Below are 17,595 nucleotides of genomic sequence, written 5' to 3'. Positions count from 1 at the left end.
TTGCACCCAAAAATTCATTAATTTCTTTTTTGAATGAAAGAGGACCTAACATTCACCGGAGATGAACAAAGTTGATCGTACTAAAAAAAATTCATTGCCTTGATAAGTGAATTTTTGAGCGATTTTCTATTTTTCCTTTTTTTTTTAACCTCGAATCATTGTGGCCACGTGCAGTCTATCAATTACCACTGATCTAACGGTTGCATCTACTTGTCGGTCGGTCACCACTCCGACAACTATCTACCGCCACATCTGAAGGCAAAAAACAACTTTCAATCACCTTCATTAAAAAAAATTATAGTTACACCCTAAAATATGTGGTTGCACCCAAAAATTCATTAATTTCTTTTTTGAATGAAAGAGGACCTAACATTCACCGGAGATGAACAAAGTTGATCGTACTAAAAAAAATTCATTGCCTTGATAAGTGAATTTTTGAGCGATTTTCTATTTTTCCTTTTTTTTTAACCTATGAATGTACGTAAACTCAAGTTGCATGCGTACAAAAACTCAGTTTAAGTAAAATTGAGTTTATGTACGCATATTCTTCGCGACAATCTACAAAATAAATATTGCAAGGACAAGCAATATGGAGAGCCGATGATAAAGACGAAGTTGTTCTTATTGCTCAATTTGATTTCGACAAATTCAATTCAACGAGATATTTTTGGGTGTGTTTCGTGATTGGTAATATCGAAGTCTGTAGGTGTTGCTCTTACATACTCTTTCCGTCTCAAATTATATGTAATTGTAATAAAATATGTTTGTTCTAAATTATAGATCATTTAACAATTATTTTTTTTTTAGTGAATGTCATTTAGACGTTTACGAAATAAATTAACGTTTTTTTGAAAAATATTTGCTCTTAAGTCATATATCTTGCAGTGAAAATTTCCAAACTAAAGAAAATGGAGAAGATCAACCTTCTATAATATCTATTTGCAGAAGGATCGCAAGTTTTCAACTACTTTATATAATATTTCTTGAATATAAAACTTTGCACATCTTCATAGAATCAAAATGAAAGATGCAACCCCTTCTATTGCACAAGTTTTCTAGCCTCTAGAATAAATGTAAGAGTTTACAATTTCTACACTTATTGCTATAACATAACATATAATATATAGAATAAAGCTAGACAAACAAGGATAGATTGACAAAACCTCCCAATTATGATATATTTTTTCCAATGATCTACACACAAATAAATTGAATACCTTGATGAGTTTGTTCAACAGAAAAGTAAAATTTTCACATTCTTGAAAAGACAAAGGACATATGAAGAAACTCTTAAACAAATTGGCTCATGTATTTATATTATATTATGAGTATACTTATATGTGCAACAACATTACTTGCAATGCAAGCTACTGAGCATGGAGTGAGTCGCTAATGGCACCGGCTTTATTCCCCAATTGGGCAAGGTTTGAGCCAACGGATCCACCACGGATCATTCCACTGGACCTATGGTGTCGGCACCTAAAGGAGCCAGCATGTGTGGTGGGTGAGCATAGACAATTCCACCTTCCACTGGAAGATTTCCTTGGGTTTGACTTAAGAGATGTTGGTGACGCTAGAGATGTTGGTGACACAAGCATGTGGGAGTTTTTCTTGAAAGCATTCATCATATCTAACTCTGGAATGTTTACATTCATCTTTGGTGGCTTTTGCTCCATATTTGGCTCCATCCTTGTCCTCTCAAAGATTCTCTTAATAAGACCCTGCCTGTATTGTTATGAAAAATAAATAAAAGACACAATTATCTTCAAAGAGTTACTAATGACAAAAATTACATATGCCTCAAAATTGTATGTAAATAAGAAAGAAAATTACAAAATTTGAATGTTCAAGTTCAATACTCTATAGAGAAATTTATAAAATTATAAGGAACACAACCAAAATTAGAAGAAAACAAAATAAATTCTATACCAAATGAAAAATAATCAATAAGGATTTGTAATTTTTTTCTAACCCTCCACATTAGGTTATTTGACCTCCGGTACACGTCTCAAAGAAATCATAAACTCAGCCGCAAGAAATCCGTTTTTTTTTTTTTTACGGATTGGATTATCTCTCAAATAAGCGACTATAGAAATTGAATTCAAATTATTTTTCTGAAAGAGAATCATGTTACCAACTCTTGACACATTTGTATAAGGATTTGTTTTTATATAGTTTGTGTCATTAAACATGATTCATATTTGGACATCAAGATATATATGACCTCACACAACATGGAAAAAAAAAAGAAAAAAAAAAGCATTCGTTGTTATAGTGTTCTATTCTATGTATAATTTGTTTGTCAAACAAGAAATCAAATACACATCCATTATTGAAAAATAAGAATTAATTATAATATAACCATAATCAAATTATTTCTTAGAAGAGTTGCATATTATATACATTACCTAGGTGTGTGAGAAGGCATGCAGAAAACGAGAAGAAGTTGTTCTTTCAGAAATGAAATACCAAATTATGATTTTTGGATAGAAAGGGAGAGAAAGATGGAAGGTTTAGATGTTTTAACCTACCCACAAAGAAAGAAATAATGAAGATTCTGTTGGAAAAAACTACTAAGGCTTAGTCAGCTAAAATCATGGGGGTGTAACAAACTTTGTTTTGCTATTTCAAGTATGTGCTATTTACCATATCAACAATTTGTTTGTGACCACAAATTTCCACCTTCTTTCAAACGCCAATTGAGGATGAAAGAAAGACAAGGTCCATTATTGGAGTGCCACTCAATCATTTTTGTTTGAACTTTCTTAATAACCATTTTGTAGGGACATTAATTTGATTATGGTTGTTGAATTTTTTATGTGGTGATAAATGTGAGAAAAATAATCCTTCAAAACAGAAAAATAAAATAGAATGATATTACATTCGACCCTTCTTATGGAAGAGGCATAATCCTTGGTCATTTAGATAGTTAGTATATTAATCTTTTAAAAAAATTGTGCATTTTTTTTTTATTAAGGACCTATTTTTACTATGAGAATCAAGCTTCGAGTTTCATAGAGACGGTTTTAAGTAACGACACTTTATATTGAAAATGTGTTAGATATTCAACACTTGTTGGTGTCTGACATATGATATTGATATGTGATTATTTTAATCATATCTCTTATACTGGTCATCATACCAGCCCGTATATTGTATTGTATGTATTCCTTGTAAAAATCCATCTTACTTGCTTCAATTCATAGCTTTTTATCTTCTCAGTGAAGTAAAGTTGCTTTGGAACATGCATGACAAATAAATAAATGAAGAGTCTTTTCTTTAAAAGAACATTCAAATTCCATATAGTTATAAATTATACAAAATTGAAAAATCTTGATTGCAATAATAAACAGAAAAAATAATGCAACTTATATATATATATATATAGTTATGGACTTTTTCTATGTCCAAACATGTCCAACATTTTTCCCATCAAATTGCATGAAATTCCAACCATGTCTTTTCTCTTTCCATCAACTAAATAATCACAACCATCTGAATGATCAACAAAACTTATAAAAAGATCTTCCCTTTTCACATTTTTTTGATTCAACACAACAACATTTCCCTCATCAACATTGATATCAACAACAACTGAGTCACCTTCCTTTATTTCTTTCCTTAACATCTTTTCAGCCAATGTATCTTCCAAAAATCTTGCAATAGTCCTTCTTAATGGTCTTGCACCATAGCTAGGGTTATATCCATTTTGAATCACATAATCCCTAAACCTACATGTTAAAGAAAGATGTATATCTTTAACCATCATTTTTTCACAAACTTCTCTCAACATTATATTTGCAATTTGTTCCACTTCCAATTTTGTTAGTTCTTTAAAAACAATTATCTCATCAAGCCTATTCAAAAACTCTGGTCTAAAATGATTCTTCAGCTCCTCCATAACCAAATTCTTTTTATGATCAATAATTTGCATAGTTTCATTATTTGTCCCTTCAATGATGTTGTTACCAAGATTGCTAGTCATTATAATAAGTGTGCTTTTAAAGTCAACTGTTTGACCTTTTCCATCTGTGAGTCTTCCATCATCAAGAATTTGTAGCATTAAGTTGAAAACATCTGAATGTGCTTTTTCAATCTCATCAAACAAAACAACTGCATGTGAATTTTTCCGAATAGCTTCGGTTAATTGACCGCCATCATCAAAACCGATATAGCCAGGAGGTGCTCCAATTAACCTAGCTACATTGTATCTATCCATGTACTCACTCATATCTAATCTTATCAATGAATCTTTTGAACCAAAATAGTTTGTAGCTAATGCATTGGCTAATTCAGTTTTTCCTACGCCTGAGGGACCGGTGAACATGAAACTTGCAATAGGCCTTCTGCAGTTTCTTAGACCGACTCTAGCGCGGCGAATAGCTCGGCAGATTGTGCTGATTGCTTCGTTTTGACCGATGACGTGTTTGTGAAGCATGTCTTCTAAGTTGAGGAGATTTTCGCCTTCTTCCTTTGATACATCACTGACTGGTACTCCAATCCAAGAAGAAATAACATGTTGAATATCACACTTTTTCACACTAGGAATAGAAACATTACCCCTCTTTTTGTTCTGTTTCAAAAGGATTCAACAAAAATACTCATTTGATTGATCCAAACATTAGAGAATTATAAGTTATATCACATATTAATTACCATTTCGCACCTTTGCATGACAAAGTTGAACATGTGATCCAGCTTCATCAATCAAATCAATTGCCTTATCAGGTAAGAAACGCTCGCTGAAATTTACTCGCGCAGAAACATATGTGAAAAACTAGAGACTCATTTCTGTTATAATATATGTTGTAGAATTGGCGCTAATAATAATTTTAGTAACACATTTTTACCTTACATATTGCTGAGACAAATTTGCAGCTGCAACAAGAGCTTCATCTGTGTAATGAAGTTTATAATGCGACTCATATGTTCCGCGGAGGCCTTTAAGAATTTCTATGGTTTCTTCAACAGATGGTTCAACCACTTTAACTGGTTGAAATATTCTTTTTAAGGTTGTATCATTTTCCATGTGCATTCTGTGCTCATTCACTGTTGTAGCAAATATACACTATATACAAAGATTTTGCATTATTTACTATATAAGACTAATTATTGGACTAATGTGTGAAATGTAAAGGACCAAGTTTCAAGAGAAAAATCTTACTTGAATTACACCTCTTTCAAGGGCATGTTTCAAAATGTATGCGAAACTACGGGCTCCTGATGTTGCTGCATCAAATATGTGATGAACTTCTTTAACAAAAAGTATCACATTACCACATAGTTCAATTTCCTTGATTAAACACCTGATTCTTTCCTCGGAAGATCCTTGATTTGATATTACATATAAAAAATCAGCCACATCCAATGCAACCACCTGAAAAATAAAATAAGTGGAAATGAATATGCTGCATAATCTTTCTTCTCATGCCAATCATAAAACTAGCACTAGTAACGAATAGGTTTATAGTACTAGTAGCACTTACCTTTTTCCCCTTGAGTTTTTCAGGAACAGATCCGCTCAAAATTCTCTGAGCAAGACCTTGTATGATTGATGTTTTCCCTACTCCAGGTTCTCCAACAAGGCAAGGGTTGTTTTTCATCCTTCTACAAATTATTTGAATCACGCGCTCTACTTGCTCTTCCCTTCCCACAAAAGGATGAAGCTTACCCTATAAAAAAGCACTTTTAAACATTTTTCTAGCACTATAATTCATATAAGTAATACACAATGATATGCTGTAATCACAAATCATTGATTAACAAAATTCAATGCCATTACCACCATACCTCTTGTGCCAATTTTGTCAGATTGGTTCCAAAAATCTCTAGGGCGGACTTTTGTTTATTCGCGTTATCATCTTTTCTTGCACCTAGGTTATTGTTCTGAGTTAAAACAGGAAATTTAATTTGATTACTCTTAGAACTTTCAGCAGTAACATTTTCTTCAACTTGGCCTCCCATTTGATTCTTTGAACCTTCTGCAGGTAGATTAACTTGATGAACATTTTCTTCAATTTGTCTGATTACCTGTTCACATTTCAAAGAAATTTCATTTCTAGATTCTCTTTACATTGGAAAACAATGGTTAAATAAATAAATTATGAGTTATGACTTACTTGTTCTCTAATTTTGTTTACATCAGCACCTTGATTTTGAATCAATTGAGTTACCGTACCATTAGACCCCTGAAGCAACCCCAAAAGTAGGTGCATTGTGTCCACATTATCATAACCTAAGGCCATAACAAACTATGTGAGGAATGAAATAAAGTCAACAATTTCATTTACTTTCCCTAATCAAATTGGTTTCCCAATCAAATATTAATTCGAAAAGCATTACTAAATTTTATAAACATCATCAAAATAAATAAACCAGAACAACTAAACATATTCTTTTAAAATATAAAAAGAAAAGAGATAGAAAAATGAGAAGGTATGAGAATGAAATTACCTAGACTCTTGGCATGTTTGAGTGAGAAATCAAGAACATTCTTAGCATCAAAAGTGAACCTTATATCTTTACAAGAAAAACCACTGCAACCACCACCTCTACCAACCAACTTCATCACTTGCTCCCTACTAACATTAAAATCAATTCCATAAGACTTAAGAATTTTTGCAGCCAACCCATTTGAATCACCAAGGATACCAAGTAGTATATGTTCTGTGCTAATGTATTTATGTCCCACAAACCTAGCTTCCTTTTGTGCAGCCATTATTACTTTCTTTGCACATTCTGTTAAATTCTCCAACATTTTTGTTACACTACACAAGTATCAAGTTTAATTATGTTAGCAAGTTATTTAGCTAAATCACCTTATTTATATTAGAATTTTTTTCTTGATTTTTTATTTTTTATTGTTATTAAATTTCTTGGTTATTTCTTTCTTTGTTTTTTTTTTTATAATTTGTTAGGTTATTTCTTTGACAAGCGATAATAGCAATGAAAAATGAAACAAGGAAGTTACCTTCCTTAGTTAACTTAATTAAGAATATCTTTGTCATCTCGATAATTTACATGGAAATGATCATCAATTGATATGGTTAACTTCATTGATAAATGATTATATTCTGAATTTTAAAAAATAAATACTATGTGGAGAATGGTTAAGTTAGATACCGGCCATAGTTTTTGGTTGATGCAATTTTTGTATACGATTTTCAACTTCTCACTGTAACTTGTACGATAATGATCAACAAGTCTAATTTGTTTGGGGAAAAACATAGGTGAGTCTTGTTATAATAATACTACTTTAAAATGAGAGAGTGACACATGAGAAAATGAAAAAAAATTAGGGTTAAAAAAATTATTTACTTCCCTCGTTTCACAATACATGTCGTTTTTGGAGAATAATTTTATTTCACTTTACATGTCACTTTCAAGTTTTAATGTAACATTAATTATTGGTTTATCAATAATATTACCTATTTATTGTAGAGAGAGAAATAATAGAATAAAATAATAAATGGGTAAGGGTATTATAGAAAAAACACAGTGAATTTTATAAAATATAACAAAATTTATTTAATTTATTAATATTTGTAATTTTCTCAAAAACGACAAGTATTGTGAAACGGATTGGGTATTTTGTTATTGGCATAAGCCAACATACATACCCAAATAAATCTTGTAAAAACAAAAACATAATCAAATAAACACACATATAAGGAGGCAAACTCATAAATTTGCTTGGTGCTCCAAAAAGAGGCAAACTCATCATGATAAAAGGTTTAACAACTTAAGAGTTTACCTCAACTCGTTTTGCCTAGGTAAACTCGACTCGAGAACTCGTATGAGTTTACCTAAATTAAAATTATATAAAATTTATTATATGCACGACATATATAAGCTAATATAATATTGTAAACATATCAATATATTGAAGGTGAAAAACACAAGAAGGGGGGGGGGGGGGGAGGGGGTTGAATTGTGTTTTCTTTTTCTCTTAAAAAGGGATTCTTCTTCTGATAAAACTTCAGAAGCAGTTTGATTGCTTCTGATGAAATGATCAGAGTCAGATTGCAGCGGAAAAGAACAGAGCAGAGAAAAGAAAGACAAAGACACAAGCAGTTATCCTGGTTCCTTCCACAACACGGAAGTAGTCCAGTCCCCCTTGCACTTCCAAGGAGATTTCACTATAATCACAAGATTACAACTGCTCAATACTTTCAAAGTATGAGACTTCACAAAACTATGCTCAAGCACACACGCAAGAGTCTTCCAATGCTCAAGCACTAAGCAAGAGACTTCTAATGCTCAAGCACGCAGGCAAGAGACTTCTAATCAAACAAAAATACAGAGAATTGAGTTTGAATTGAACACTTGATATACAATCAGTGGTGTTCACAATACAATACAGAAAAGACTCTAGACTTTGAATTTCTAAGATGTATCAAATCAGTGCAGAAATTCAGTGTGCTTTGTAGAATCAAATTGACAGAGTTTTGGCGCTTTTGAACTTCTGTATATCTGTCTAAAATCTTCAAGTCTTCATTCCTTTATATAGAGGTGTGAAAGAGACGTTGAGATAATCAGCACGTCTAAAGAGTCGTTTGAAATCCTTTGATTATCCACCAGTGATCCTTTGCCTGATTTGGGTGTAGTCCTTTGAAGAATAAACTTCAAATTCATTCCCATCTTGAGTGTACAATTCTGCAGGCATGGCTGTTGTTTTGTCTTGTAGCGTAGACAGAAAACAGAGTAGTGGAGGTAGTGGTTGTACACTTGTACTTTGTCAACTCTATTAACGAGAGACAAGAGCTCAGTGCTATCCATATATCCGTTGATACCTCCCTTTCAATTCTTCGTTCTTCTTTGATAAGACTGAATTGAAAATCAGCTACTTTGAATCTTCAGTTTGATTAAAGGATCAAATGTAGCTTCTGGTGAAGATATTGCTTCTGATGAAAACTTTTGCTTCTGATGACTTTCTGCTTCTGATGACGTCATCTCTTCAGGAGCAGTTTAGCTTCAGGAGCAGTTTTCTTCAGATGCTCAGAATTTCTTTTTTTTCTTTCCATTGTTCTTCCAAGACCTATTGAAATAACTTGAGTAGCCTTTGGTCCTGTACACTTGAACAATTATTAGTAATAACCAATTGACAATTTTTAATACCTTGTTATCATCAAAACTTAATAAGGTTCATTGTGAAACACATTTTGTTCCAACAATCTCCCCCTCTTTGATGATGACAAACAATAGTATTTAAAATGTTCAATTGTTGTTGATCTAATTAATAAGTTGACTACTGGGACAGAGGTTTGTAAGCTCCCCCTGAGTCTAATAGATCTTTAAGGTGAGGTTTGTAAGCTCCCCCTAAGTTCTATTCTTATTAATTAAATTTCAATAAAATACTCATAAAATCAAATCAGAAGTATTTAAGAGAAATTTAGAAGTGGTTATAGTAGGGCTCAGTGCCTTAACAAATACTATACATTTACTCCCCCTTTTGTCATCAACAAAAAGAATAGAAACAAAAGAAAGAGTATCAGAGCAAGCAGCATTAAAAACAGTAAATATCATCAGAGTTAAAGCTTGTAAAACATATTGAAGGTGAAAAAGCACAAGATCCAGAAACAATGATAATATATATAAAGAAGATTAAGATACAAGGACACAGCTACTAAGAACAAAAGTAAAAAACAAGCTAGAGTTGGGTGTGCAACTAAGGTTGGGCTTGCTTATACAACTGTTCTAAGAGATACTTGATCTGATCATCCTTCTTCTGAAGTAGCTCATCCTTTTCCCTCATTCTTCGTTTATATCCAGCCTGAATTCTAGCAGCCCTAGTGATGTACTCTTCTTCTGGATAGAAAGGAGTGATGTCACAAAGTTCAGCTCTTTCTCCTTAGCTGCTTCATGCATGTCATCCAAAAGCTTCTTCAGCATAGCAGAGTGAGATGACACACATTTAGTTCTAAGCTGATCCAGCAGCTCATCAAAGCTCTTCTGAAGATCCATCCACTGAACATAATAGTGAATAGGAGGTGCAGGAACTGTTCTGCGAAGAATCAGTGCCTGAATCTCATCACTAAGTCTAATCAGCTGTTCCTCTATATACTCAGACTCCAGGATATGGTCAGGGATGGGTGAAGGTTCAGTTTGAGTTGTATGTGATGTGGAAGGTTGGTCAGAGGTTAAGTCTATTATAGTGGGTGAGTCTGGTTGTTGTTGTTGTTCTGTTGTTTGGTCAGAAGTTGTTTGGTCAGGAGCAACTTGTTCAGAAGCAGTTTGCTCCTGAACACTTTGCTCAAGGATGGTTTGGGTTTCTGTTTGGGTTTCCAAGACAGTCTTTTCAGAAACTGTCTTAGAGGCCTTAGTGGGTGTTGGTTGCATTTCACCACCTAGATGTTTTTCTAAGTTGTGAAGGGTTGAGGATTCTTGGTGTTGGGGGGTTTCTGAAGTAGTTGAATCTGAAGCTACTTCAGAGGCTTTTTGTGGAGTTTGGTTATTTGGTGAGTTTGTTTGGGTAGGTTCAGGTTGTTGTATACTAACAGGTTCTGGAGTATCTAGATATAGTGGATGAGTAGTAGGCAAATTGAATTTCTCACAAAGTTTTATCCTATTTTTTGAAAATTCTATTTGAGTACTCTCATAGTCAAGTGTTCCAAATTCTGTTAGTTTGGTAGGTTTGGTTTTTAGAAGCTTGTCTATATGTTGGCTAAGGGGTTGGTCATCTGATTCTGTGGATGATGAAGAGGGTGAAGAGGGTAGAGATAGAGACTGAGTATTAGTTGGAGCTTTAGATGGATTACCTGAGGACTGAGCTTCTGGATGAATTGCTTCTGGAGCTTTTGAAGCTGGTTCTGATGAAGTTGCTCCTGAAGCTTGCTTATTCTTCAAGGCTTGAGAAAGCAGAGTTGCTCCATACTGAACTGTTTCTTGCTCTAACTCAGAAGCTAAAGCAGCGATGACAGGAGTAGGCACATACCCTGCAGCCTTGAGACGCTCATCCCTTTCTTTTTCATACAACATCTTCATCCTTTTCTTTTCTGCTATCTTGGATGCAGAAACCTCCCTAGCATACTGCCTCATTTCTTCAGTCATTTCAAAATTGGGCATGACTATGGGCTCAGAAGTTGCAGTCCTTTTTGCCTTCTTGGGGCTTGAGTCTTCATCCCAATTTTCTTCCATTTCTTTCAACATTTCTTCCCTCCTTCCTTCAGCTGTCTTCAGATTTTTTGTTAAATTAGACCTCTTCCTTTTGATGGTCTGAAGAGCAGCTTCTCTTTTCTTTTTGGGACTTGAAGGCTTTTCAGAAGCAGCTTGATCAGAAGCAGCTTGTTCAGAACCAGTTTGTTCAGAAGCAGGCTGTTCTGCTGTTTCTTGAGTACTCCTTGTCCTTTTTCTGATAAGAGGAACATCATCCAAATCCTCCACTTCCTCAAGAATGGTGGACATAGCAGATTTTTCCTTCTTGGCTTTCTTATGCTTCTGAGCACCCACCTCAGTAGCATCTTCAGCAAGGTATTCTTCCTTGGTGATCTGCTTCTTTTTAGATTTTCTGCCTTTGGCCACAGGCAGATCACCACCATACATTTCTTCTGGGATATCTTTCAGGCTGATTTTCTTGTTGTAGTTCTTGTAGTAGTCCAAGATGTAGGCTCTCTGCACATCCAGAGGATCTTTCTTGCAGATGGGGATGTGATGAGTGACTAGATCAGATATGACATCAGATTCATGCATATCTGTATCTAGTTTCCTGCATGTTGAAATCAGCCTCATCTTGACTAGAGTTGCCCCATTGATTATTTTTCCTATGACTGCTCCCAGCTTCTGATTATCATAAATACCCACGTCTTTCAGGGCACTTAGGAGTCCTCCTTCTTGAAAGATTATGGAGAGCAGCCTTCCATAGGGAACAAACTTCCTGTTCTCCATCTGGCTCTTCTTGAGTTCCTTGATCATGTATTTAAACATATACTTAGGAACGTTCATTGTTGTTTCCTGAGAGATGGTGTGATGCAGAAAGACTTTGTGACCAAGTGAGATTGATCATTTCCTCCACCTTTGGGAAAAATGTTTTCATTCTGGATCTTCAACAGCATTTTCTTTTCCATGCTTAAGGTGCTGTAAGGCTTAGCATCCTTTGATCCGTAGATAGTGTTGTTTACTATTTCCTTCCATGGGCTTGTTCTGGGGTTAGGAATCTCTTCTCCATCGTATGTCCCAGAAGCATCTCTCCTCATAGCTTGAGCAATCACTTGCTCATTGATTGTTACAGGAATCCCCATGACGTTTGATCTAATCTCAGTCCCAGTGAAGGGGAGTAGACCCATTTCTTCTCTGGTTTTTCCCTCCAAAGTATGATCAACCAGAATCATCTGAGCTTCTTCCTGTTTAGCAGCAACTTTGTCAAACACTGAAGCTCTTACCCAGAATTGTCTGACAAGCACTTCATAAGTAGGACCGTTGAGGAGACTGAAGTAACTCATTAGCTTCTGCTTCTTGTAGAATCTTACCAAGTCGCATCCATGATGAGTTAGAGAAGTGAAATCCAATGGATTTTCCGCTTGAATGATTAGTTCCCATTCCTCAATCGACATAGTTCTTCCTTTGATTTCATAAGCAGGAGTATCTATATCCATATTCGATGAAGAACCACCGGCAGAACTTGAAGATGCCATTGATTTGAAGTAGAATTAGGGTTCTAAGGTGTTTTGAGAGGTTGAGAGAATGTGCTTACTTACACAGAGGGTTGAGAGGAAATAAGAAAGTGTTTGTTGTGAAGTGAGAAGTGTGTGAAATGACTTAGTGTTTTTTATTAAAACGTTTGTAATTCAGAAGGGACAAACAAACACAGCATTAATGACAAATTGGGGGCGCGTGTAAGTATGTTAAAAAGCGAATAAAAACATCATTGCCCTTTTTGTTATACTCCAATACAAATAGACCACGTCAGAGACTCTTCAGAAAACTACCTTTTGGGTAATGGGACAGCTGTTACATAAAGTAACTGCCAACGTTCCCACTAACCAAGCTTTTCAGAAGCAAAGAATAACACTTCTGAAGTTTTAGTGCTGACGTCATCTTCAGAAGCACATTTTCCTCAGAACCTCAGTTAAGAGCTTCTGATGAACCAAAATGCTTCTGAATAAACTTCAGAACCAAACTTCTTATTCAGAGGCAAGCAAATTTTCAATCAGACACAAAATGCATGTTCAAATTTTTCTTAATAAAATCAAATCTTTCAACAGACAAAGGTTTTGTAAATATATCAGCCCATTGATGTTCAGTATCAATGAATTGTATATCTAAAATTCCTTTTTGAACATAGTCTCTGATAAAATGGTGTTTGATTTCAATATGCTTGGCTCTTGAATGTAGAATTGGATTCTTTGACAAACAAATAGCAGCAGTATTATCACAATAAATGGGAATACTGTTAGCATTGATCTGATAGTCTTCCAACTGATGTTTCATCCAAAGTAGTTGTGTGCAACAACTTGCAGCTGAAATGTACTCTGCTTCTGCTGTAGACATAGCAATAGTTGCTTGTCTTTTGCTTGCCCAGGATATCAGATTCTCTCCCAGGAATTGACAATTTCCACTGGTTGATTTTCTTTCAATCCTATCACCAGCATAATCAGCATCACAGAATCCAATCAACTTATAATCTAGGGATTTCCTATACAGGAGTCCAAGATTAGTTGTTCCTTTCAGATACCTGAAGATTCTCTTAACTGCAGTTAAATGAGATTCTCTAGGATCTGATTGAAATCTTGCACACAAGCATACACTGAATAAAATATCAGGTCTGGATGCAGTGAGGTATAACAGAGAACCAATCATACCTCTGTATAGCTTCTGGTCTACTACTGTTCCAGTATCTTCTTTGCTTAAGGTGCAGGTTGGATGCATTGGAGTGTTCATCACTTTACAATCTTCTAGCTTGAACTTCTTCAGAAGCTCCTTTGTATATTTTGTTTGATGAACATATACTCCTTCTTTACTTTGGTTGATTTGAATTCCCAGAAAGAATTTCAATTCTCCCATCATACTCATTTCAAATTCATCCTGCATTAACTTAGAAAATTCTTTGCAAAGAGATGCATTAGTAGAACCAAATATTATATCATCAACATATATTTGCACAATCAAAATATCTTTCTTAAGAGTCCTTCTGAAGAGTGTTGTGTCAACTTGTCCTCTTTCAAAATCATTTTTAATTAAGAAATTACTTAGTCTATCATACCAAGCTCTGGGAGCTTGTTTCAAGCCATATAGTGATTTCTTAAGTTTATAAACATGGTCAGGATGCTTAAGATCCTCAAACCCAGGAGGTTGTTTAACATACACTTCTTCTTCAATGACACCATTAAGAAAGGCACTTTTGACATCCATTTGATATAATATTATGCCATGATTAATTGCGTAGGATAGAAGTAACCTGATTGCTTCCAATCTTGCAACTGGAGCAAATGTTTCAGTGTAATCAATGCCTTCTTGTTGACTGTAGCCTTGAGCAACAAGTCTGGCTTTGTTTCTGGTTACTTCTCCTTGTTCATTCAGCTTGTTTCTGAATATCCATTTTGTTCCAATAATGTTTTTCTGAAAAGGTTTGGGTACCAGATCCCACACATCATTCCTTTGGAATTGATTTAGCTCTTCTTGCATAGCTAATATCCATCCATCATCTGTGAGAGCTTCTTCAACAGTTTTAGGCTCAATTATTGAAAGCAGTCCTATTAATGACTCTTCTTGTCTAAAATGTGATCTTGTTCTTCTAGGACTATCTTTGCTTCCAATGATTAGCTCCTCAGGATGTGAAGATTTGTGCTTGAATTTAGGTTGAATAACCTGCTGAGTGTTATCTTGAAAGTCCTCAGAAGCAATTTCATTCTGTACTTTTGAGCTAGGTTCTGCTTCTGAATTAGACTCAGCTTCTGGAGTGATTTCAGTTTCTGGACTAGATTCAACTTCTGTATACTTTTCAGATTCAGAAGGTTGATCAGATTCTGATGCATCTTCAGAATCAGTTGTACCTGCATTACTTTCACTTTGCTCTGAAGTTTTACTTTCAGGCTCTCTATCATCAAATTTTACATGCATAGATTCTTCAACACATTGTGTTTCTGAATTATACACTCTGTATGCCTTTGACCTTTCAGAGTAACCTAAAAAAATTCCTCTTTGAGCCTTGGCATCAAATTTCTTCAGATAGTCTTTAGTGTTTAAGATGTAACAAGTACATCCAAACTGATGAAAGTAAGAGATATTGGGTCTTCTTCCTTTAAAGAGTTCATATGTTGTTTTCTCCAACATAGGTCTGATATAGATCCTATTTTGAATATAACATGAAGTATTGACTGCTTCTGCCCAAAAATGTTTAGCTAAGTTGTTTTCATGGATCATGGTTCTGGCCATTTCTTGTAAGGTTCTGTTCTTTCTTTCTACAACCCCATTTTGTTGTGGAGTTCTAGGAGAAGAAAACTCATGGTGAATCCCATGTTTTTCACAAAAAAGTTCAAATGACTCATTTTCAAATTCTCCACCATGATCACTTCTGACTTTCAAAATTTTCAATTCTTTTTCAGATTGTATTTGAGTGCAGAAGCTGCTAAACACTTCACATGCATAGTCTTTACTTTTAATGAATTTTACCCAAGTCCATCTGCTGTAATCATCAACAATGACTAATCCATATTTACTTCCATATAAAGATGCAGTGTTAACTGGACCAAAAAGATCAATATGGAGTAATTCTAAGGGTATGGAGGTTGATACAATGTCTTTAGATTTGAAAGAACTTTTCACAATTTTCCCTTTCTGACATGCACCACAAAGTGCATCTGAATGATAATCAATGTTAGGCAATCCTTTGACCAGTTGTAACTTGCTAATTTTAGAAATTAATCTCCAATTAGCATGTCCCAACCTTTTATGCCATACCCATTTTTTATCATTCATTGACAGAAGGCAAACTACCTTCTGATCAGCCAGATCAGAGAAATTTATTTTATAGACATTCTCAACTCTCTTTCCCTTGAATGTAATGGATTTGTCATCCTTGTTGACTAGTGTGCAGTTGGTCTTACTGAACGTTACATCATACCCATTGTCACAAAATTGACTTATGCTCAATAGGTTATGCTTCAGACCATCTACTAGCCACACATTATTAATTGAGATGGAGGAATTACCAATAGTACCTGTACCAATGATCTTTCCAGTTTGGTTGCCACCAAACTTCACTTCTCCTCCATCTTTCATTGTAAGGGTAAGGAACAAAGCTTTCTCTCCAGTCATGTGCCTTGAACATCCGCTGTCTAGGTACCATGACCTTTGTTTCTCTCTTGCCCTTAAGCACACCTGCATTTTTAGCCAATTCAGATTTAGGTACCCATATCTTCATGGGTCCTTTTGGGTTAGTTTTGGAGGTTTTACTTTTCATCCCTTGTACCTTAGGGTGAATGCTGAGTGGCTTCTGATCATTCAATACTTTAGGTTTGACACCTTTTGGTATTGTTTTCTCAGAAGCAGTAGCTGCTTTGTTCTTCTGATCCTTTTGTTTTGGAATTTTAGATTCTGGTTTAATCAGATTCTGATGAACAGGTTCTGATCTTTTCAGAATTTTAATCTTTTGACTCTTAGGATCAGATTTTGTCATTACCTTGATCTTAAGATTCTCTGGCTTTGATGTGATCTTAGCCTGTGAACCTGAAGCTTCAGGTTTTGACTGAACAGCAGTTATAGCATTTGTACCTTCAGGCACAAAGGTGGATTTCAATCCATCCTTGATACAATCACAGTAGCTCTTGAGACTGTATTCTTTGGATTTCTCCTCAGAATATCCAATCCCTTTGCCTTTGTTCTTGTATGTGCTGTAGATCATAGAAGCAACTTTGCTTCTGTCTATTCCAGCCATAATAAAATCATCCAAGGCAATCTCATGTTTATTGCCTGAACCTTTATCACATTTTTCTTGTAGCTTCTGACAAAGACTCTTGAGTCTATCTTCATATGTTGTTGATATGAAGTTAAACCCTTTGAGTTCTTCTTCAGAAGCTTTCAGTTCCAATAGAGTTGACTTTTGTTGTTTCATCAAATCAACATATTTTTCTTTTAAATCTGTCAACTCATTGGTTCTGTGTTCAAACAGTGATAAAAGTTCTTTTAGAGAATCAACAAGTTCTTGTCTAGGGATTTTGGAATATACCTCATTTTCATCTTCTGAATCTGATTCAGCTTCTGATACTGCTTCTGATGATACTGCTGCCACTAACCCAACGGCTGCCTTAGCATCATCATCAGCTTCTTCTTTATCAGAACCAGATTCACTATCCAAATCTTCCCAGGTCGCCATCAAGCTCTTTTTGATTTGCTTTCTGAATTTACTGGAGTTGAAGCTTGATTTCTTGGATTTGCCTTTAAACTTCTCCTTCTGAAGATCAGGGCAATCAGCAATGAAATGACCAGGCTTCTTACAATTGAAGCATCCCTTCTGATCTTCTTTCTTGAAGTTCTTGTAGCTACCTCTCTTGCTCAAAAATTTCTTCTGCTTCCTTGCCAGATACTCAAGCTTGTTGGACAGCATAGCCATCTTTACAGATTGATCTTCATCAGAATCTCCATCAGGTGATTCTTCTTCAG

The 17,595-nt window shown here is 34.9% G+C and overlaps 1 protein-coding gene across 1 annotated transcript; it reads right to left on the bottom strand.

Moving 5' to 3' along the window:
• Positions 1 to 3,388: 3,388 nt before the first annotated feature.
• On the bottom strand, positions 3,389 to 6,718 carry LOC25490734 (chaperone protein ClpC1, chloroplastic). The gene is made up of 8 exons (XM_024779203.2): positions 6,454 to 6,718; positions 6,120 to 6,235; positions 5,791 to 6,030; positions 5,487 to 5,672; positions 5,165 to 5,377; positions 4,851 to 5,068; positions 4,667 to 4,742; positions 3,389 to 4,573 (listed from the first exon to the last, which is right to left on the bottom strand). Exons 1-8 carry the CDS (start codon positions 6,716 to 6,718, stop codon positions 3,389 to 3,391), a joined length of 2,499 nt encoding a protein of 832 aa, XP_024634971.2.
• Positions 6,719 to 17,595: the final 10,877 nt, after the last annotated feature.

Source organism: Medicago truncatula, chromosome 3 (genome assembly GCF_003473485.1).
Source record: "Medicago truncatula cultivar Jemalong A17 chromosome 3, MtrunA17r5.0-ANR, whole genome shotgun sequence".
Classification (NCBI taxonomy): Eukaryota; Viridiplantae; Streptophyta; class Magnoliopsida; order Fabales; family Fabaceae; genus Medicago; species Medicago truncatula.
Note: the sequence above shows the minus strand (reverse complement) of the source record. Positions and strands in the feature narration are given on the sequence as shown.